The 24,542-nt window shown below is 30.8% G+C and overlaps 1 protein-coding gene across 1 annotated transcript; it reads left to right on the top strand.

The window, feature by feature from the left end:
* Positions 1-12,525: 12,525 nt before the first annotated feature.
* On the top strand, positions 12,526-23,963 carry LOC111718404 (uncharacterized). The gene is made up of 7 exons (XM_023493981.1): positions 12,526-12,575; positions 14,654-14,672; positions 16,400-17,102; positions 17,511-17,798; positions 19,001-19,355; positions 20,318-20,450; positions 23,880-23,963. The coding sequence occupies exons 1-7, from the start codon at positions 12,526-12,528 to the stop codon at positions 23,961-23,963; spliced, it is 1,632 nt and encodes a 543-aa protein (XP_023349749.1).
* The last annotated feature ends 579 nt before the right edge of the window (positions 23,964-24,542 follow it).

Here is a 24,542-nt window from a genome sequence, read left to right as displayed (position 1 = left end):
TAATCTTAAACAGTGAATACGACATTTTTAACAAGAGTAGATAGCACTTAAATTCAATTTTTTTAATTCGATTTAAATTTCCGGGGACCAAATTTAATGAATTGGAAAGGTTGCTGAACCTACCTACCGCCGGTTCAAATCCTGATTCACCAATTCAAAGTTAAAGTTTCATGAGTATGTAGGTAATTAATTGGCGAGTGAATCGGTGATTCAGGATTTGAACCGGCGGTAGGTAGGTTAATGAGTTCTCACAAATTATTAAATCCAGCCCCAGATGAACGACGAACAGTAGAGGTCATCAATCATAATTTTTGAAGTTACCTCAGAATATACATATATATAGTATAAATATTCTGAGGAAGTTACACACTGGGCAGAACCAATCTTGGTATTCGGGGTCTTTAAGCCCGGCCCTGCACGGAACTCTGTTGGCAAGATAATAGTGTACACTTGTACATAGTTGCTCTATACACTATAACCTCCTTTGGACGGACAATATGTTAATAGGAAAGTTTGAAACGAAATGGACTCCGGATGAACGTTGAACAGTAGAAGTAGTCATCAATCATCTCTTTTTAATTTTGATGTTAAACACTGCAGGCGGAACTAGTTATAGTCTTTTTCAGCAGCATTTCCTGGTTTACAGTTAAAATAATTAGATAAGATGGAAATTAACAAAAAAACGTGTTTTTCACATATCTCGTTAATTTGAACTTTAAAAATCCATACACACATTTTTGGCCTTTCATAATGTTTGATATACGTCAAATTTTGTAGAAGATATAGCTAGATTAAAAATCGAGTTTTTGGTGTATGGAACACTTTTAGCAACCTTGATTAAATAAATTGTTCAATATAGAGAGTTTTTTTAAAAGGTGACAATTTTTAAAGCATTATTTCTAACAGCGACCTCCTGTAATGAACAGTGTTAAACTGACCTAAACTATTTGATAATATCGTTTTCTATAATATCTTTTATTGCCGGTTTAAAATGAGGAAAAAGTAATTTGACATTATTTTGATGAGTTTTGTAAGGTTAATCTATATTAAACATTTTTACTGTTGTTAAATAATTGAATTGTTTTAGTGGCGGAAGGAGAAAGATCAAATTCAAATATATATAATGTAGATCAAATTCAGATATATATAATGTAGATCAAATTCAAATATATATAATGTAGATCAAATTCAGATATATATGATGTAGATCAAATTCAAATATATATAATGTAGATCAAATTCAGATATATATAATGTAGATCAAATTCAGATATATATAATGTAGATCAAATTCAAATATATATAATGTAGATCAAATTCAGATATATATATATAATGTAGATCAAATAAAATTTAAAAGCAAAGAAGACTTTAGAGAACTTTGAACTTTGAATAAAACTTTAGAATTTTTTGGTTTGACTTTGCGACTTTACATCTCGATCCTTTGAAAAATAAAAGTTGGTTGGTTAACTGCATCATCCAAGAATAGAATTTTATTAGCTAACCTACTCAATTTAGAACCAGGCTATAAACATAACGGTGGTTCTACAGAGTTCCCACTAATAATTTGAGGCAAATCGGTCCTGGGATTAATGAAATCCAAACAAACAGAGATTACTATTTTCAGGGGCGGATTTTTTAAATCTAATGTTTATTTTGAAATTGATTACTACAATTGATGTATTTTTTAAGCAAAAAAAAAAATTTAAAAACTTTTAATTCCTATTTGCGCAAGTGACAGAGAGACCAGACCATTGAAAATAATCAGTTTTCAAAATTATAAATATTTTTATTTAAATTATTAAACCATACCTCATCCGACAAAGTTTTAAAGGACACCGGCCGTAGTGACTTGGACATTGCCATCTTTGCATGGAGGGTCACTTGAACTTAAGCCTTACAATCCCTTTAAAAGTGTTGAATTCTGTAATTTACATTCTTTGTTCCTATTTTCGCAAATCTCTTTTAAATAGAAACTACATTTAGAAGTTTTTGTTATTAAAGATAGACAAACGAGGAAATTTTTTATTTTTTGTCTAGAGATCGGTTTGAAGGGTACCAAATTGTGAATCGTGAATGGAGAGTTACTTGAAACCAAGGAGATATTGAATAGAAGGAGAGGGCGATAGGGTTTCCGTACACTTTGATAAAAAAGATTGAAAAAGTTAAGGATTTTAGTTTTATACGAAAAAGAACCTTATTACAGCGACATTTTTATTCAAATTCAAGGTTATCCTGCCCCCCCCCCCCTTTATAAATACGCCAGAGTTGCCAGATGTCTGTTTATCATTTGTGTTATCGTTTACAGTCTTTATTATTGTTGTTAGGCAAAAACTAGTTCTTCAGCAGTCCAAAAACGTCACAGCAAAGTGTACGGAAACCCTATCGCCCCCTCCTTCTATTCAATATCTTCTTGCTTGAAACTAAATCTACACCCAACTGACCTTAAACAGCAAGGAATATTAGTAAAAATCTGGACAAAATTAGAAATGGGAAAGCTAAATGGAATTCCGTAATAGAATTTTTCAAAGATTTGAAACAGTAAACACTTTTTTCTCTATTACGTAAGTTCAAGTAACCCTACATGCAAAGACAACAATGTCAGATTCAAAACGTTACCAGTGAAAGCTGTTTCTGATCAAGTACAGTGGTAAGCGGTTATATCAATGCAAAAAAGACGACATTTTTATTTGAGTTTGATTGTTAACAAGCTTTTTCGAAATACAAGTTTACAAATAATCAAAGAGACGCTGTTTAAATTGACAGCTTTTCTGGACTTATATGCAATACCTACCTATGCAATAGGACTCAATATGTATGTATAAATGATATTTTTTGATAAACAGTTGTATGTGGTGTTCTCCAGGGAAGTGTTCTTGGGCCCCTACTATTTCTCATATACATGAACGGTTTGCCATTAGCAACGTCTTTTTTTACTAATTTATTTGCCGACGACACTAGTTTTCTAAAATCATCTCCATATATCGAAACTTTAGTAATTAATGCCGACTATGAACTAAAAAAGGCAGCTGCATGGTTTCAGGCAAACCGTTTAACATTAAATGTCTCCAAAACAAAGTTTATGATATTTAGGAATAAAAATGTGCATTTCGATCCTAAGAACTGCAAATTAAAAATTGGAAATGAGATTCTAGAAAGAATAGGAACTGACTGTACAAATAAATACTTTAAATTTGTTGGACTCAAAATTGATGAATTCTTAAATTGGGACTATCAAATAGAACATGTTTCAAATAAGATTGCTAGCTCAATTTTCGCTCTGAATCAGATTAAAAACATTTTACCATTAAACATTCGCCTACTAGTTTATAGTGCACTTGTAAGGCCACATATTGAGTATGGAATTATAACATAGGGGAGGGGGGGCGTAAAAAATGTTAAACTACAGAAAATCAAATCTTTGCAAAAAGGGCAATTAGAGCAGTAAATAATAGTTCATTTAAAGCACATTCAGATCCAAAACTTTTAAATCTTGATGATACATATAAACTAGGTGTTCTATCTTTTATGTTTAATTACTTTTATGAAAACCTTCCAACTTCCTTCCATGATATGTTTAATTCTTTAGCTTGTTCCAAAAACGTGCAGTATTTACATTTGACGCCTACATCTTAAAGTGCAATAAACCCTTTTGTTATTCTTGCAAAAAATGAATATAGAACTTTGTAGATTTTTGTACATGCTTAATCTTATTCTGTTAAACGTACTAAACTTAAAACTGAAAAATCAATTATTTTGTTATGCTGCACCTCGGTCTCTCTAAATTTGTTTCATTTTCAGCCTATGGTTTGATACTGTTTAATTAAGGGGTTGGGTTGCAGTAATGCTATGGCGTATGCTAAAATGTTACATATTTATTCATGGTATAATATTACATATTCAAACAATTTATAAACTTTTGTAAGAAAGTCAATTTTAATGTTAAACTAGTTTGCTAGGTATATCATTAATATGTGGAAATTACACAGTTCGACGTATGAGCAAACTCAGTATATTGATTTGATGCATATCCCATGAGTGTTTTGTATAAAGCTTGGGATATTCCAAGTAACAATTACTTTATTTAAGATTGCAAAGTCCCTAAAGGCTAAAAATGAATTTTTTGATTTGTGTCACATATTAAAATTTCTCAACAAAAAAAAATATTTTTTTATCTTCCTGGCAGTTATTTTAGCACAAATTGTCCTTTTAAGGTGGTATAAAAAACATAACATCTTCTTCATATTTTGCTAAGACTGGAGATCCTTGACTTGTAAAATCATCATGCCTGAAATTTTTTAAATATTTTAAATAGTTTTTACGTATGTGGTTTAGTTTGTAAATCTAGAGCTCACCTACAGCTCGGATTGTTTTTAGACAAAATCAATAAAACTTTCAAGATTTCAAAACTGTATCATGATAAAGTTTGCTTTCATTAAATTTTACATTATCTTTATCTAACAAAAATATAATTAAAAAAGAAAAACGATTGTTACAGCTGTAACGATCATTTTTGCATCGATTTTGGATCGATTTTGGATCGATTATGGATCGATTATGGATCGTTTTTGGGACGTTTTTGCATATATCTCCTGTCAGAGTCCAAATTTGACAGAGTTAAAGAAGTGCAAGTGTTTAGCATTAAAAACTTGGAAAACATTTGCTAATCTTACATTATGCCAAATATGAACCCTGAAAGAAAAACTACAAAAAAAAGAACCATCTAAAAGCACATCCGTGTATACCTGCAACCTCTATCACAGTAAATTGCAACACCATTTGCCAAAACACAACAGATTTGTTTCACTCCGTCTCTGGGATTTCTAAAAACAATACAAAAAATCAGCTAAATTTAGTTAAAAACTTAATAAATTCAGATAGTTTCTTTTTGCTGAGGATAAAACACTGTTTCAGATTTGAAAGTACAAGTACCACAGTCTTATTTTGACATCTCATACAAAATCCATCAAAAATACCGTAATAGACCACAATAATAGTTTCAGTAGAAGTAAATATTTCCATTCAGTGTACAGCGCCGTTTGAAGGATTCATATCTTTAATTGGATAATAAGATAGATAGAAAGATAGATGTTACCGCCATACTATTTCTATTGGTAGTTGGTACAGAATAAACAACAAACACAGGAATGAACCCTGATTGGATCAGGCGCTAATGGACTCGGCATACGGGAGTGATACCTTCTACTAGCTTGGGAACCGGAGGCCGAATTTAAAGAATTTGAGATACGGTTCAAACACGAGACACGGCTCAAACATGGTTGGTTTAGCCACCTGACCTTTGATATTTCCAATTTAAATTATTACATCTAACAGAATTCATTGTTTGAAATATCAAAGGTGTTCCACATGGGGTTGCAAATATACAAGGATTAGAAAACCTGAGTTTTTGTAGGTAAAACTTCTATACAGAATATAATGACACAAGAAGAATTATAATAGAGTATTTTTGTACGATCCGTACCCAATATTTAAAAATTCATAATTATTGTTAAAATTTATGTTCAAAAAATAAATTGACATGTTAAAATTATTGCTTAAATATACATACAATATTTATGTAAGTGCAAAGAGCTTTATTATAACATTGATATATCACTTTATTTGTATTTTTTGACTTATAACATTATTTTGACTGTGAATGATGTTCTATAAATTGGCATAGTGCAATAATTTAGTTTTAATGCCATCTTATTAAAACATCAGCTAACATTAAAGAGTGGTTTGCATTTAATACACGATGAGCCATTCATAACTTATCTAAATAGTAATGCGTTGTAATAGAAAGTTGGGTTTTTTTCTGAAAAAAATTAAGAGCGATTTTGACTTAAAGATTCTATTTATCCACAGTTATCCAAGTGCTTTATAATTTCAATATGTAAATGTCTAGAGATACAAAGAGTAGAAGTGATTTAGTGAAATAAATGGTTAAGTTTTATGAATTAAATTGTTTTATTTACTGTTTTAAGTTCATTATATTTTTTTTTCTTTCACCTTGAATTTAAAAAATATTAAAACTTGAAATTCCGCGAAATTCCAATGCTGTAAACCGGGAACTTAAATCCAACTTGTACAGAACTGCATAGTTCTAATTCTTAACAAAAGATGTCGATAGTGAGCTCTACTTTATTTAATAATAATTTTGCTTATAAAATAAATTCCATTCTGAATTAAAGGAATTAGAGTTTAAATACGTTCTGGATACATATCCTAGGTTTTAAATCTCAATAAAATATGTTCTTATTTTCTATCAATTGTTTTATATATTCCGTGCTAAATTTTTGTTTTCCAGTCATCATAAATGGCAATCTTCTTTTTCCTTTTCTTGTACTTTCCATGACCTGAAAAATTATTTGTAAGGCTATACATTGCCAATAAACATTGTATGCAAAATCAACGTTTTGGCTTTGTGTTAACTTACTTCTATACTTTTTAGTAGCCCTAAACATATACAGTGAAACCCTTAATAACGAATACATCGGAAGAATTTATCAAATGTCGTCTTGACAATTTTTCAATGAGTTTTATACTATATTACGTAAATTTCAGTATTTGGGAAAATAAATAATTTTCCATGAATATGCGGGAACAGTTTTAAAGAGTTCCATATAATCATTTAATTAAAAGCCTAAATATCTGCAGCATTCCATTATCAGAAAGTGAAGAATACGACATTTGATGAATTCTTTCGATGTATTCGTTATTAAGGGTTTCACTGTATGTTTTTTGAAGAAGGGTTGCTCAAGAAATAAAAAAATTAAATATCAAAATAAATTTCACCTTGAAAAAATATATCAATTTTATTGACTCAAATAAGTTCGAAGTAAGATTTCGACTCCACATGGAGATCCCTGGAGGGATTTAAATTTTTCTGAAAGGGTCTGGAAAATCGCTTTTTACAATTTGAAACTTTATGCAAGGTGATATATATTCGACTGGAGGAATTCAGATATCCTTTTTGGAGGATCCCATTGTCGGGAGTCAAATGTCCTTCCAGGAAGTTTATAATTCCACTGGAGGGATTAAAATATCTGTCCTGGAGGTTTAAAATTCCAATGGAGGGATTCAATTATCCTTCCAGGAGGTTTAAAATTCCAATGGAGGGATTAAAATATTCGTCCAGGAGGCTTAAAATTCCCCTTCCTGTTGGTTTTGAATTAGACTGGAAGGATTAAGATATCCTTCCTGAAGGTTTATGTTTCCACTGGAGGTATTCAGAAATTCCTCCAAATAAAAGTTCCCAGGATGAATATCTGAATCCCTTCTGTGGAATTTTAAACCGACAGGATTGAAATATGAATCTTTCCAGTGGTCTCAAAAATGACCTGGATGCATATTTGAATCTCTCCAGTGGAATTATAAATCCCCAAAATTGATATCTATAATGCGTTGTAAAAGTAAGTTTGTTTCTTTTTTTCCGAAAAAAAATAAAAACGATTTTGAATTAAAGATTCTATTTATACACAGTAATCCAAGTGCTTTATAATTTCAAGATGTAAATGTCTAGGGATACAAAGAGTAGAAGTGATTTAGTGAAATAAATGGTTAAGTTTTATGAATTGAATTTACTGTTTTAAGTTCATTATATTTTTTTTTCTTTCACCTTGAATTTAAAAAATATNAAGTTTCAAAGCCTTTTTTACCCCCAGGGTACCCTTGGGCTCCGTCAAATTATTTGAGCCCATTTATTTGGTCCACCCTTTTGGCTAGCTGTAACTATACATAATATAATGACACAAGAAGAATTATAATAGAGTATTTTTGTACGATCCGTACCCAATATTTTAAAAATTCATAATTATTGTTAAAATTAAAGTTCAAAAAATAAATAGACATGTTAAAATTATTACTTAAATATACATACAATATTTATGTAAGTGCAAAGAGCTTTATTATAACATCGAATTATCACTTTATTGAGAATTTGTATTTTCTGACTTTTTATTTGACTGTGAATGATTTTCTATAAATTGGCATAGTGCAATAATTTAGTTTTAATGCCATCTTATTAAAACATCAGCAAATATTAAAAAGTGGTTTGCATTTAATACACGATGAACATGATGAACCATTCATAATTTATCTAAATAGTAATGCGTTGTAAAAGGAAGTTGGTTTCTTTTTTTCTGAAAAAAAACAAAACAATTTTGAATTAAAGATTCTTATCTAAGTGCTTTAAAATTTCAAAAGGTACATGTTTGGGGCTTTAAAAAAGTAGAAGTTAGTTAGTGATATAAATGGTTAAGTTTTATGAATTGAATTGTTTAATTTACTGTTTTAAGTTCATTATACTTTTTCTTTCACTTTGAATTTAAAAAATATTAAAACTTAAAATTCCGCGAAATTCCAATGCTGTAAACCGGGAACCCAAAGCCAACTTGTACAGAACTGCATAGTTCTAATTCTTAACAAAAGATGTCGATAGTGAGCTCTACTTTATATAATAATAATTCTGCTTATAAAATAAATTCCATTCTGAACTAAAGGAATTAGAGTTTAAATGCGTACAGGATACATTTCCTAGGTTTTAAATCTCAATAAAATATGTTCTTATTTTTTAACAATTGTTTTATAAACTCCGTGATAAATACTTTTTTTCCTGTCATCATAAATGGCACTTCATGCATTTAATTATATTTGTTCCTCGGCCTAAAAAGTTATTTGTAAGGCTATACTATAGCCAATAAACATTGTATGCAAAATCAACGTTTTAGCTTTATGTTCAAAAAATAAATACATGTTAAAATTATACATGTTAAATAAAAATACAATATTTATGTAAGTGCAAGAGCTTTATTATAACATTGATATATCACTTTATTGAGAATTTGTATTTTCTGACTTGTACATTATTTTGACTGTGAATGATTTTCTATAAATTGGCATTGTGCAATTATTAAGTTTTAATGCCATCTTAATAAAACATCAGATAATATTAAAGAGTGGTTTGCATTTAATACACGATGAGCCATTCATAACTTATCTAAATAGTATTGCGTTGTAATAGAAAGTTGGTTTTTTTTTTCTGAAACAAAATTAAGAGCGATTTTGACTTAAAGATTCTATTTATACACAGTTATCCAAGTGCTTTATAATTTCAAAATATACATGTCTAGGAAAACAAAAAATAGAAGTGATTTAGTTAAATAAATGGTTAGGTTTTATGAATTGAATTATTTTATTTAATGTTTTAAGTTCATTATACTTTTTCTTTCACCTTGAATTTAAAAATATTAAAACTTGAAAATCCGCGAAATTCCAATGCTGTAAACCGGGAACTTAAATCCAACTTGTACAGAACTGCATAGTTTTAATTCTTAACAAAAGATGTCGATAGTGAGCTCTACATTATTTAATAATAATTCTGCTTATAAAATAAATTCCATTCTGAACTAAAGGAATTACAGTTTAGATGAGTACAGGATAAATTTCCTAGGTTTTAAATCTCAATAAAATATGTTCTTATTTTTTATCAATTGTTTTATAAACTCCGTGATAAATACTTGTTTTCCTGTCATCATAAATGGCAAGTATTTTTTCATTAACTGTAGTATTTTTAACTGTAACTGAAAATGTTTTATTTGTAAGGCGATACATTGCCAATAAATATAATGAACTGCCTGCATAGGATGAGAATTCATACTCGGTTTAAATTCAGCGCCGGCTTAAATCTTCAAACATTTGATACAATTTTAAGTGGAACCAACCATATTTAAACCGCGGCATAAATTTAAACCGACGTTTAAATTCTTTAAATTCGGCCACCGGTCTATCAAGTATTAAATGCAAACCACTCTATAAAAGAAATTTCAAAAATGGGAAATCCACGAAATAAATTTGCAAAAATCCGGGAACCAAAATCCGACCATTTTAGAACTGCATAGTTCTAATTCTTATCAAATATGTTGAAAGTGTGCAGTGTGCACAGAGGGATTAGATAGCTAAAGAATACTTTTAGTGGGGTAAACATCCTAATTACCCCCTGACTCAAATAACTTCGACCTCCTTATTTAATACTTTCCCCGCTGAATCTGTATTAATGATATATACATCAACAATATTAACAACAAAATTTACTTTTTAAACTTAATGCACAGCAGAGTCAATCTTATGATCATGCGGAAACCTAAATAAAGAACAAAAATTGGAAATTTCTGCTGAAAACATTCAGAAGATTTTTTCATTGTTACTTTATTTGGTGCTATGAATGGCACATTCTTTATTTCTTTAAATACAATTAGATTATTAACTACCATTATTGTTCTGAATTTTTCTAAATGAATTCTCATAACCTGTGATTATGCATATGTTTGCAATTGTCAGGATCAATTATCGTAATCAACCCGACTTGGCAGATTGACAGTCTGACCGCAGTGGTGTTTAGAGCGTGAAATTAGCGCGGCAAAATGCAGCACGTGTGCGCACACTTCAGTCGTCGTCCACACATGTGATAAATAAGACCTAGTTTACTCTAATATAAGTTAATTTTTCCCACATTCCCCCCCCTTATTTAAAGTTGTTGAGCCTATGCTGCTCACTACAGGGTTACCCACAAGGAATAATAAAGACAACCTGAAATTCATTTTGACGATCCCATGGAAAAATTAAGCCTTTAACCTCATATTAAGCCTTTAAATGGCTTATTAAATAATTTGGCAAATAATTACGGTTGCAGAGACTGGTGAATATAAAGAATCAGCCTGATTGTAATATGTCAGTACGGTCGTATCTGAAGTCCAATAATATCCCTGTATATTAAGTATACTTTAACTTTAAAGAATTGAAATGAGTTTCTCAGATGATTATAGCTTCTTCTGTTAAAATTACACAATTCGAAATATATTTGTTAAAATGCTTCATTTCTTTGTCATCCTATAGAACCATTAATAACATTGTATTATAGTTCTTTAAGAGACCAGAGGGTGAGAGTAAAACTTGATAAATGAAATATGAATGAAAAATTAAACATACCCTGTGTATTCTTTATAGATTTGAATTGAACATATCAGAGCTTAAAAGGGACTGTAAGCGTAATTTCTATTGGCCTTCCATGCAGGGGCGACTTATAATATTTTCCAGGGGGCCGGGCGCCACATCAAAATATTTTTTTATAATCTATTATTAAAATTTAAATTAAAGGACTATAGAAGGTCGTTCTCTCTTCTTTCGCCCAGTTAGTTTTCATGCGAGGGGGACGTCCGGCGTAACCCAATTTTCTTTTCCAGGTGGGGAACGTCCCCCCTTTCCCCCCATAAGCCGCCTATGCTTCCCTGCAAAGATGGTAATATCCTATTCACTAAGGTACCCTTGAAACCTTAGTTTTCAAAATTATTAAAATTGCATTGAATGTAGGGATGGGTTGTTTGAAATTGCGCTGATGGTCTTTTGAATCGCTACTAACTATGTCAGTTTGAATCTACTTGACACATTAAAACATTGACAGTGACACATGATAAATTGACAAATGTACTTTTTATTGTTATTATAATAACAGAATAACAATATTTCAGATAGAACATGAACAGATAATGAGTTTGACAATAGATATTTAAAAAGTGAAAGATAATCTAGTGAAAAGTGATAATGAAGGGACTAGCAGTGATTTTTCTTGTAATATCACTCAAACATGGATCAACTCAGTTCTTCAACAAAGATGAACTATCAGTTCAAAATTTAAATCAAGGAATAAATTAAACTGAAACTTTTTTTTTGCTTCAAAGTGTAGGACTTTCAAGCACGTTGAAGTAAATAGTAAAAATAATCTACAGACTTAAAGACTGTGGAATAGAAATACGACTTTTAAACGCGAGTTATGATTTTAAACAGTCCAATTACATGAACTAAAGCAATTGTGCAGTGTAAACTGACCCATTTCAAGCAACTATTAAAACTATAATTTGCTTTATAACAACACAAAATATATATATGGGTTTTGTAGTTTTTCTTTTGCATTTTTTTGTCCTTCTAGTTGCAGTTTTAAAGGTCGAGTACCTCGTTAGAAATGATATTGACATTCATTTTAAATGTAAATTTTAAAAGTTTAATTTAAATTGTCAGATGTAGAACAGTTTAATGCTCTAGAAGACGACCTTGATGCAGCTGAATCAGAATTGAGTGAGCAACAAGTTAAGATCAGGGATTTTTACAGGTAACCTAGAAATCCGCAATTATAGTGGAAAAATCCTCCAGAGGTCAGCACTTTCGTGTAGAGTATCATTAATCTTAAACGCTTGATATTGATAGCCAATGTGAGCACTTTTAAATGCTCCATCCATCAATTTAAGTTATCCCTATACAGGGAATGGTCACCATAGGATATCGGAAAGGAAATAAATTAATTCTTAGGTCTGCATACGATTAAGATCAATGCTAGATCCCAATATTCATTACTCAAAAGTTCTGACTAAAAAACTTTTGATTTTGTAAAAAATAGCATTTGGTTATTCCTTGATATACAGTTTAAATATACAAAGAACATTAACAGAAAATTCATAATAATTCATATCTATGCCTGGCTCTGGGTCTAGACCTGGGTCTGGATCTATGCTGACCGACAGGTCAAACCTCACCACATTCCGTGGATCAGCTTATCCAATTAGCTCTTCTTCTGTCTCAGCTGTCTCGTTCTTGGGTTTATAACTTATCTCTATGTTGACATCAGATAAACAGCTAAGGAGGAGGAGGGGTTTTAAATCCTTTTTTACAACTTTATTTTTCATTTATCAACTGTCGGATATCAAAGACAGTTTTAGGTCGTCTTTTTATTTCCATGTTTGTTCATTATTACAGAGAAGGAATTTATAGTATTAAAATAAATACAAATATATAAATATATTTATGTTATCATTTTAGTGAGAGTGTTTCTCCCATAATTAATAATCATGACAATATTTAAAAAATTGTAATGAAGGGGGCAGGGGTTGATTAAATCGTTTATGTGATGAATTTTCTGAGATTTCAATGTCGTTACATTCTTAGATTATTAATTACTATCTTTGATTAACTTAAGAATTAATTTTTATTTCTTTTATATTACATCATTAGCTAAAGCATAGTATCTACATGAACATCTTTTTTTTCATATTTTTGTTGCAAATATTTATTTTCTCAAACCAAATGATTTTTTATTCAATGGCCAATAAGGACAAAATTATAAATTATTAAAGGTCACTTTAAAATTGCGTGAATATTTCCCTTATTTTTGACACTTTTTTACAGTATTTGTCATCCGTGTTAATTGATATTTTTCTCTCATGATTACATGGAGTTAATAATTACCATAATCATCACGTGATTAAGAAAATTTAGAAACAAAGGAAGTACACACATGCCTCAGACTACTATCTATTAATAGCAACCTGATGTTGTAAACCTTTGAGATTTCAAACTGTGAATTTAAAATCGTGGTTCAAAGCATCTGGTTGCAAAGATATTAGAGTTTTAGGCAAGTGCTCATCAGTTCCTCTTAATCACAGTGGTTGTAACGGGGGGGGGGGGAATCCGTGGTTTACATCTTACAAATATAGCTTGCACCAGTAACCATAAAGAAAACCATCAGCTATAATTATCCGTATAAGAAATCTTTTTAACTGGTCAAACTTTTATTTCATTGTTAAAAAAATGTAAATTGTATTGACCAATTATAAAACACTTTGAGTGGTGATATAACATCTGGGGGTTGTTAAACGTTTTTCTTTTCATTAATATGTAATTATAGAGGAACAGAGTTTAAAAAGACAATCAGTTTATTAGTTTATACATGTAAAAATTTATTTTCATTAAACAAAACAATAATCTTCTTGATAAACGATGATGCAGATTTAACATGACGAAAACTTGTAAACTGGAAACCAGAGCAGCGAAACAGTTTTTTACAGATAGGGATGGTGGAAATAGCAAGATTCGTTTTACGGAAACTTTTAATGTTTCTAAACGTTTAAAAGGTTTTACGACAATATGAGAAGGTTCCAACATTTTAAAACTTTATTCTATAGAAGTTTGCTTTTATTAAACATGCAAATATTTTACCCTTGAGAAAATATAAGACAAAAAATATCGTTTTCAAACTATAGTTTTTTGGGGATATAAAACGATCGTTTTTGGTTCGTTTTCTCCTTTAATTTTCACCTAGGAGAAAAAATTTACATAATTAAATAATAAAAACTTCTATTGAATACAATTTCAAATCGTTGGAACCTTCTTGGATTGTCGTAAAACCTTTTAAAAACCTAAAAATATTAAAAGTTTCTGTAAAACGAATCTAGCAAATGCCCATTGCTGAATACACCACGCATAAGTCAACAAAGAAACTTAATTTTTGCCACACACCCAAATTTTATAATAACTACATCTTTGCAACCTGATGGTGTAAACCTTTAATGTTTTAAATTTAGATTATTTCATTATTATTAATTCATAGTTTAAAATATCTAAGGTCTACGACATTATGTTGCAAGGATGAAAGGTTTAGAAAAATTGAATTTGTGGCAAAAAGTCAGTTCCATTCCTTGATTGTTTAGAACATTTTTATCCAAATTGCCGGAAGGGACAGTCAATCTGTATGACCTGTACCCCCAATAATTAAAAAAATTAAATTTAAAAAGAAAGAAATGTTTTTGACAAAATTATTATTTAGAGCTCGACGCCCCGGACTGGTTGGTGGAGATACCAACGCCATTTCCCGGATAATGAAACAAATAAAAGAATCAAAAACTAACACAGAGAAAGAAAAAGAGCCGGTCGTACAGAAGACGGACGCAGAGCGAAGACGGTCGCTACTCAAGTCAAGAGGAAGTCGGCCGTTACCGTCGGTGGTTGCTCCGTCGGCCGATTTTAAACTTCAAATACTGGAGAAAGGAAGCGTTGTAAACAAGGAAAATTCAATAAAAAATTTCCTTTTTTTACTTTTTGCGTCAGTAATAAATCATTTTTGCTACAAAGTTCCCACGCTAAGATTTATTTCCTAAATACTATTACCACAAACTATTTTTCAAAACTAAATTTTTTGCCCCCAAAATATATTCGATTTTTAAATCCTTTATCTTCAGGTCTTGCAGAGGTTATAGAAATCTTCAATTTTTTGCAAGTTTTTTTTCAGTGTTTTTGGGAAGGACGTTATCAACCCTTAGGACAATTATTGTAAAACTGTTTTTTATTTTCTCTTTTCGAGAAAAAGACGGTTTATATTTTACAATCTTATTCTATTTTATAAGACTTTTGATGAATCATTGTAATCAATTTTAATTTACTGGACAATGGGATGGTAAAACCTTATTCATATATTTAAATTTATGACTATAATAAGTAAGGGAGAGAAATGAATAAAAAGGGGATTAAAGGAGGTTAAAGGGGGGGGGGGGTTATGATTTCATAACATTTTATAATTCGCCGTAAAATATTGTTAAGTTGGCTACTATAATCGTTAATTTCTATGCATGAGAGATTATAGACATGATTAGACTGGGCTTTAATTAGTTTTATATATATATATATATATTTATGTATTATATGGAATTATAATGAGTTATATCAAAATTTTGTTCTCCTACATATGTCATTTTTTCGGTAAAGTAATTAAAATTTACTGCATCATTAATATTCACGCATGTTTATTTTTCAAAAACCAGAATTCGAATAGATATGTGAAGCTTTATTAAGAATAATCTGATACACAGGGTTACCCACACAAGATGAGCTTTCAGATACGACTGTACGGAATTTTTACTGTCTGTTTTCTTATATTTATGATTCTTTGCAATTTTAAACTTATTTCGTTCTCATCCTAATCCTTGTGTTTCATGTCGTCTTTACAGCCTCATCCTTTGCGAATATTCCTCTATGTACTATGCTTACTGTAACTTCCAATGAATTTCAAATTCAAGATTGACATGCCATATCACATCTGTGGCCTTAACAGGATTTCTCTTTTTTCATTTTGCTTTCCTTCCGTTCTTTTTTGTATAGCATATATTTTGTTATAATAACAAAGGTACAAAGGTACAGAGTGTACCATTGTGAATTGGGAGTAAACTATAGTTCTTTAAATAGAGGTTCATTTGAAATACCGTTGGAAGATCATGTAGAAAAAAATGTTTATTTTTAAATTTAGTTTAAGAACTGCAACTGCAGGAAGCTTTCTTATGAATTATGAAATATTTATTGAATTTTGTAAAAGGTCAATTCGGAAGATAGTAAAGCTACAAGAAAGGTAAAATAATTTATATAATATTTTTATCATGCTTTGTGCATGAAATCTATATATTTTTTTTCTAATGCAAAAAATGAAATCTGCGCTGTTAATTTTCAAAAAATGTTCGATCCTTCCCTCTGAAATATTTTCATTAAAAATTAAGATTATATAATTTATTTGTTTTTTTTCCAGGATAATTTTGTTACGTCCAACTCTGTTACGACACAAAGCAACTTGAAAGGGCTAAGAAGGTTTAACTGGAACAGAAGGAAGAAGGAAAACATATTTAAACAGGTGAATACTGCTCTGAAGGATACCATTACTGTTTCTCCTGTGACGGTTGATGCTACTACTGATGCTGCTGGTATTGCACCTGAAACTGATATTGATACTTCTACCAAGAAACCTTCTGAAGAAGACAGTCTGGAAGAATTCGGCGAATCTATGAAAACTGCTAAAACAACCCACCATGTAAACCTTCATATTGAAGAGAAAAACGAGGAGCCGATTAAACCAAAGTTCAGATTTCCACCGAAGCGAAGAATAAATGACATCAAAAGAATGCGGGAAAAAGTGGTGGCCGACGAAAACAAAAAACTTGCTATTTTAAAAGAAAAACTTCAACAGTTAAAATATAGAAAACCAGAAGATATCAACCTGCACAGCATTGAAAACCCAGAGATTAAGAAGGTTGAACAAAATAAACTTGCAGACTTTGCCAATATTGAAACCAATACTGAAGATGGTACACTTCCAATTGAGAACATGTTCACAGCGCATTCTCAGGATAAACATAATGTTGATTTGATATCTAAAAAAGAGGAGGTATTTGTACCCCCTCATGAAAACATAGAATCAAAAATGGAAAATAACAGTGAAGAAAACGAAATCCCAAGTTCTATAGAAGAGCTTTATATTAACCCTTTATCTGATCCTAAGAAGACCAAAGTATATTCTACTGAAGAACATGTTGAGGCAAAATTTGAACCAAAAGAATCTGATGATGACACTCAATATGATTCTGCAGATTCTAATTCAGCTATAAAACAATCAATGGAAGATTACGAAAATACAGTTTATGAATCTGAATTGAAATCATTAGAAGAAGAAGAAGAAGGAAGAGAAGATGAAGATGTAGAAGAAAAAGAAGAAGCAGAAGAATTAGAAGAAGAAGAAGATGAATATGTAGAAGAAAAAGAAGATGCAGAAGAAGTAGAAGGAGAAGAAGAAGAAGAAGTAGAGGAAGAAAAAGAAGAAGTAGAAGAAGAAATGGAAAAAGAAGAAGAAGTAGAAGGAGAAGAAGTAGAAGTAGAAGGAGAAGAAATAGAAGAAGAAGGAGAAGAGGACATTATTGCAAAGGAGACGGAAGAAGTACAGAAAAGTTCTGCTATTGAAGCTGAAACTAAATCTATCGAACCTAACTTCTCTGATGAAACTGGAGAAGATAAGAAGAGCTCAGAATATGAATATGTTTATGAATATGAAGAAGAAGATACTCCTGAGAGTGTGCAAGATATAGTTACACCTCCTCCAATGGAGGTCACAACAAGTATTGATGTCACTACTGGAACACTTTCTACTGAACATTTAGGTAGGGTTTTATATCCGAAGTTTAGAGAATCCCTCATTTCAATTGAATGTTCATAATTCTGCAGAATTTAAAATAAAATTAAATACAATACATACCTGCTTGAATCTACTTAAATTCTTGTCTTTATCCAATCACAATAATAATTGTATTTTTTGTACGCTTCTTATTGAATTTTTTCTTAACCTCGAATACTTATGAAAAACAACAAAGAACAAAAGCTGTAAAAACAGAACACTGTAGCAGCTAAACAATACCAATGTCGAGTAAAGAGCTGGTTTTAACATGAACATGCATACAAGTTTTAAGATGAGTGAGGTTCAATGTTAATTGTTTTAAATAATTGTTTTGAGAATGAATTGAATTTCATGAAAATGTTCTTTATTTGCAATTATATACTTTAATAAGCATTTATTAAAAAGTACAATTTTCTAATGTAAATCAGGCATTGCAAATACAATAAGCCGTAGGTCATAAATTCAGACTAAAGCAATGAATCAAATTTTTAACATCTGTTCAGGCATTGTCTGGAATTGGCTTCAAACCTTGATTTGCGGTTTTATGAATTAAAGGCTTGAGAATTAGAATCACTTCTTTTGGAATAAGAAATTATTTTCAACTTGATAGTCACGAATTAAACCTACATAAATTACCACAGGGACAAAAATAACATTGTATTAAAAGGCAATTTTGTAATCCTCATATCTTTGCAACCCGATGATGTAAACCTGAGACTAGGACTATTTAAACCAGCAGAAAGGTATTTGACGTCTGGTTTAAAAGAATTTAAGAATTTTGAAAAAAGAGATTGAATCACATGAAAATAAAATTCCAAAAGAAAATCAATAGATTTATCTTTATATAAATTCAGCTTGTCTGTCTGTTTGTATCCAATAAACGTCAAAACGGCTGAACCATTCGGGCCAAAATTTTTTGTGGGACAGCACGTGACCACAGGGAAGGGTTATGAATGATAAAAATTAAAAAAAATGTGTTTTAAAGGTTTTAAATTTTGTAAAAAAAATTTAAATTCTTGAAAATCCGCAACATTTTTTTCTTCTTTGTTTTGAAATGTAAACAAAAAGAACATGTTCACAATGTAAATAGAAGATGGGCGCGAAGCGCCCTAAAAGCCTACAAAGAAGGGCGCGAAACGCCTTGAATTTCTAGTTTAATAAATTTTTCAAATTTTTGCTTTTGTTTAGACGATGTTTACAAGAATGAGATAGGACTGATGAAGTTGAAAGATACAACCAAGGTTGAAAGAGACTCAGAGATGATAAGTAATGATGAACTAGGAATGACGGATGAGTCACAAATGAAGAAAAACTCCGGATTTCAAATGAAGAATGACAAAAAATCAAGTTTTCTGAACAAAGACAAAATCCACGGTTTTTTTGAGAAAAATATTTCTCTGAAAGATAACAAATTTCCCAGTTCTACCCTTAACCTGGAACTATCCAATGCTTTCCCCCACCTGGAGCTAAAACCTATACCTGGAGATCAGATCTCTGTGCTACCTGAGAATCTTCTAAACAGTATCCTAGGAACACATAATAGGTACTGTCAGTAAATAGAGCCCGCGATTTATAAAACTCGGGAAAATACGGCTCGGGTCCAAGCTGTCGTTGGGCCTTATTTACGGCTTGAGCTTTCGGATTCAAGCTGCATCTTATTTTCTACAGAGTTAAAAAAAAACCTGTTTAATATTCTATTTGGCGGATTTTCATGGAGGGAATTGGCGCATTCGCATTTTATGAGAACAAGACTCAACATTGAGCCTTATTCTCTACTAGAACCAACCAAGGTCGGTTTTATTTTCATTGGGCTTAACTCCTTAAGTCGAGCCGAATATCTTGCAGTTGTCAATCACGTGACAAAAGCTCTCGTCAGAGTTGGGTCGAAGATTGGGTCTTAAAGTCAGGTTTATGGAATTACGACTTGAGTCGAAGTTTTTAAATCGCGGGCTCAGGGGACATTAAAGGGACTGACAATGTAATTTAAAGTGAACTTTATTTAAAGAGGTATATACCTGATTCACAAACGAACCCATTAAAAATGATGCAGATATTACAGTTTTTCTATCTAAACTTTTACATTTTTAATCACGGCTTCTCAATTGAAATGAATTATGGATTTCTTTAGCAGAATTAAGAAGGAGAAATTGACTGAACTCGCAATCTTTAAGATGAAAGAGTGAAAATCTTCTTCATCACTAATCAGATAAAAAGTGACCAGAATTTATTTATTCAGAATATATTTATACATTTCATTACCGATTTTTCAATCTGAAACGGATAAAGATATATATCAGCATTTTAATTTTTTTTTTCAAAATGGTCTCATACTTAACAATTCAGCTACGAAAAGAGCAAAACAATTTCACTGTTTTATGAAAAATATCAAATGAAAGTTTTTAAAGGTCCAGTTGTTAATCTTATGATTATGATTATGATTGAAAGTAAATCTCTTTTATTCAAAAGAATTGTTTTCAAGTGTTTAATATGATTTATTTATTTCAGTAAGTTTGATGTCAAAGGACAAATGTTGGATCGAAATATTGAATCTGCTTTAAATATAAGTATACCTGAACAGAATAAGCCTAGCTTCAACCAATCTCAGAGATATCAACGCCACTCCACTCATTCAAACAAGGTAAAATATTCAGTTGAGGGAGGTTGAAAGAAAGTGTTATCATCATAGAGAAATTTAATTAAAAAATTGTCAAATGTTTGCAGTCAAAAATCTCAGAAAAAAATCTAAAAATGATAAAATCCTCCCCCCCCCCCTAAAATACGAGCACTCTATATACAAGTGTACAGATTGTACGTACATATCGTAATGCACGTACAATCCTCCCCCCCATAGAAGAAGAAGGAGAAGAGGACATTATTGCAAANTTAGGAATGTTGACATCCTTTTTCAGACAGTTTAGGAATGTTGACATCCTTTTTCAGACAGTTTAGGAATGTTGACATCCTTTTTCAGACAGTTTAGGAATGTTGACATCCTTTTTCAGACAGTTTAGGAATGTTGACATCCTTTTTCAGACAGTTTAGGAATGTTGACATCCTTTTTCAGACAGTTTAGGAATGTTGACATCCTTTTTCAGACAGTTTAGGAATGTTGACATCCTTTTTCAGACAGTTTAGGAATGTTGACATCCTTTTTCAGACAGTTTAGGAATGTTGACATCCTTTTTCAGACAGTTTAGGAATGTTGACATCCTTTTTCAGACAGTTTAGGAATGTTGACATCCTTTTTCAGACAGTTTAGGAATGTTGACATCCTTTTTCAGACAGTTTAGGAATGTTGACATCCTTTTTCAGACAGTTTAGGAATGTTGACATCCTTTTTCAGACAGTTTAGGAATGTTGACATCCTTTTTCAGACAGTTTAGGAATGTTGACATCCTTTTTCAGACAGTTTAGGAATGTTGACATCCTTTTTCAGACAGTTTAGGAATGTTGACATCCTTTTTCAGACAGTTTAGGAATGTTGACATCCTTTTTCAGACAGTTTAGGAATGTTGACATCCTTTTTTCAGACAGACTTCACCAACATGGTGAATATTAGCAACTAATAGAATAACTAGGAAAAAAGCACAAAATAATTGAAAAGGAAGATTGATATTTTGCTAAACTCGTTCTTTAATTTTTTTATCATATCAAATATATAGCATTAAAGTGACAGTTTTTTTCTAGTTGTATCAAAGAGAGAAATTTCGAAGAAAGATGTTTTCATCCGTTTTTATCAAAAATATAGTCTGTGTATTAAATGACAAATTGGTTTAAGTTAATTTTAGTTTTAAACTTATAAAATTATCCTGAAAACAACGCCTGAAGTTATTTCAATGTTTATAAGTGGCTTTAATAAACAAATGCTTAGCTGAGCGCATTTGAATAATTAGAATGTTTAAAGCGAATTTTCGTAAATTTATCACACACTTTTGATGATTTCTAGTTTTTGAAGCTTTTATAATTATAAAAAATATGTTTTCTGTCACCTGAATTTTTTATTCAAAAATTCAACATCAGTACCGTGCTATAGTATTTAGTTGATCCATAACTTAATTCAGTATTTGCCTTAAACTTGGATTTTCTAACTAAGAATTCTGTCACATCAACTAATCTACAGGGTGTCCCAATAAACATGGGAATTCAGTGACGAATTCGATATCGTCTTGGTTTTGAATTGACATTGTAATACCTGATTTCAAAAGCCATAATATCATTTAAAATTCAGTGATGGTGATGGACCAAACCTCTGTAGAGTAAAAAAGTAGATGTTAGTTCCACATTTATTGAAAATATATTTCGGTCTGGGTTGACCCTCGTCAGTTCTTGAGATTGTTTCTTCACAAAGATTAAAAACAAACATATCATTATGTCTGCTACAGTTTATTATATTAAAACGGTAAATGGCTGTAAAGATGTGATTTTAATGTCTCCGCAAGATGAACAGTGAAGACGGACAAGTTTACTCTTTTTGTATACTGTAATTTTCTTGTTTTACTAAGTACAACCGTACGCAGTCAAAACATAAACAAACAAATTGTAAACATAGCAAACGAAACTTTTACAGATTGCAGCTTTCTCAGTAGGTATCACTTTACTAAATCAAAGAATTATTTAAACAAACGATATCGAATTTGTCATTGAAATCCCATGTTTATTGGGACACCCTTTAAGTTTGAAATTTAAAATGTTTACACCATCCGTTTGCAAAAATATGGGGATGAGACAATTTACGTTTGTGACAAAAACTTAAATCCTTTGATTACGTAAAGTCACATATATGCACCTTTATTAAAAGATGACCTCAAATAAAAATTTTATCATTATTGAATTGTTTTGTCAGTAACTCAGTTATAGTACACTAAGAATTTTACTTATATTTATTCTTAAAAGATACGTATCAGTATCCCCACAGTGGATACTGATACATAACTTTTGTATGGAGTATTGTTAATCTTAAACGCTTGATCTCGATATTTAATGTGGGAACTTTTCAAATTGAGGATCAAGGCTTGATCCTCAATTAAAGTTTATCTCTGTAGGGTTTGACCACCACCGTCATTAAAGAGGAATTAAATGAATCCGTTTGCATAACTTGGGTCAATGTGCTTAATCCCAGATTCAAAACACAAAAGCTCTGTCTTCTATTTGACGATTTTCTCTCTAACTTTTAGCTGGTCGGATACAAAGGTTGTTTTATGAGTCTGTCGAGAGATATCATCCTCATTGGAGTACTATTAGAGACTGTACCTTTTATTAGAGACTCCCATTTACATCTGATTGGAGATACCCACCCTGCATAGTTTCATTGGAGACACCCAGATTTTCATTTGAGACCCCAAATTTTCGTTATCTGGAGGTTATTCAACAAAAACCTTGGGTCTTCAATAAAAATATTGGGGTCTCTTACGAGAATTGGGGGTCTCCAACGAGAATTGGGGGTCTCCAACGAAACGTCTCTGGGGTCTCCAATGAAGGGAGTTTTCAAATACATAATCCAATGATGATGGTTTCCTCTCAGACTTGGTTTTTATTAATTTTGAAAGTGAAAATAAAAGTAAAAATTTAAATATTCGATCAATTTTCATGCAAGGGATAAATTCAGCCTAGAACATTTTCCTTGAAAGCAAGATATTATGTTATATTTCATGAATAGTGCAGCCTGCGGCATTGCGATTTAAAAATATTTAAAATTTGTGCAATACATGCGAGAGTAATTCGCAAATTGCAAACTACAATTCCACCGCAAATATTTATTAGAGTACAACATGTTAAATTCTAACTTTATTAAATGACGGGAATACACGCAATACTTATATCTATTGATTACAAACTAACAAACCAAATTAAAATATTTTTACTAAATGAATAAAATATTCAAATTAGGTCGAAATAAATATAAAATTTACACGTTCATTTGAATAAATGTCGGTAAAACATGAACAAGGGAAGCACAGGGAAGGGGAATGTTCCAGTTTGATGAATTTTTTTACACTTCCGTAAACATGAATATTTGCCAAATCAAGATTTACAAATATTATTATTTTTATCATATCGTATATTTCAGAATGATGAATCCTACTCCTTCAATTACGCGATACTTGATGAAAAAACTGGAATAATGCATTCAAGGAATCCTTCAATCAATTAATCAATTAATCAATCAGTCAAACCAAATAATTCAATTAATAAAACTGAAAAGCAATTGTTAAATGAAATTGAATACTTCATCAATCTTAATATCAGTTTGTCTTCTTGTTCTTGTTCTTGCTTTTTTTCTTCTTGATCTTCTTATTGTGCTTTTTTTTCTTTTTATTATTCTTGCTTTTGTTCTTTTTATTGTTCTTGCTTTTGTTCTTGTTCTTGTTCTTGTTCTTGTTCTTGTTCTAGATACAGATACAGATACAGATACAGATACAGATACAGATACAGATACAGATACAGATACAGATACAGATACAGATACAGATACAGATACAGAAAACAAGTAATTTAAGGATTGTTAAGAAGCTTGTAGTGTTATCAACTATTTTGTTCTCAATAGAATGTATTATATCACATCTTTTAATAATTTTTAATACTTCTTGAATTCCCCTTCAATATTTCTGTTAAAAAAATGAAATTGACAATACTGGAGAATGGGCAATAAAGTTGTTAAACAATAACATTAAATATTTTGTTTAACATTTCGTGTAAAACGAATATAATTTCTAAAAAACTAGATGTTTGC

This window comes from Eurytemora carolleeae, unplaced genomic scaffold (assembly GCF_000591075.1).
Source record: "Eurytemora carolleeae unplaced genomic scaffold, Eaff_2.0 scaffold74, whole genome shotgun sequence".
Taxonomy (NCBI): domain Eukaryota; kingdom Metazoa; phylum Arthropoda; class Copepoda; order Calanoida; family Temoridae; genus Eurytemora; species Eurytemora carolleeae.
The sequence above is the reverse complement of the archived record's forward strand: the minus strand, read 5'-3'. Positions and strand labels throughout refer to the sequence as shown.

What these genes read in the sequence shown, in the direction of transcription:
- LOC111718404 (XM_023493981.1), top strand. Translation starts at nt 12,526, where the DNA reads ATGCCTGGCTCTGGGTCTAGACCTGGGTCTGGATCTATGCTGACCGAC. An exon ending in TGAAGAAAACGAAATCCCAA is followed by an intron (nt 17,103 to 17,510) that starts GTTCTATAGAAG and finishes AAGGAGAAGAAG; the next exon opens with TAGAAGTAGAAGGAGAAGAA. An exon ending in ACTTTCTACTGAACATTTAG is followed by an intron (nt 17,799 to 19,000) that starts GTAGGGTTTTAT and finishes GCTTTTGTTTAG; the next exon opens with ACGATGTTTACAAGAATGAG.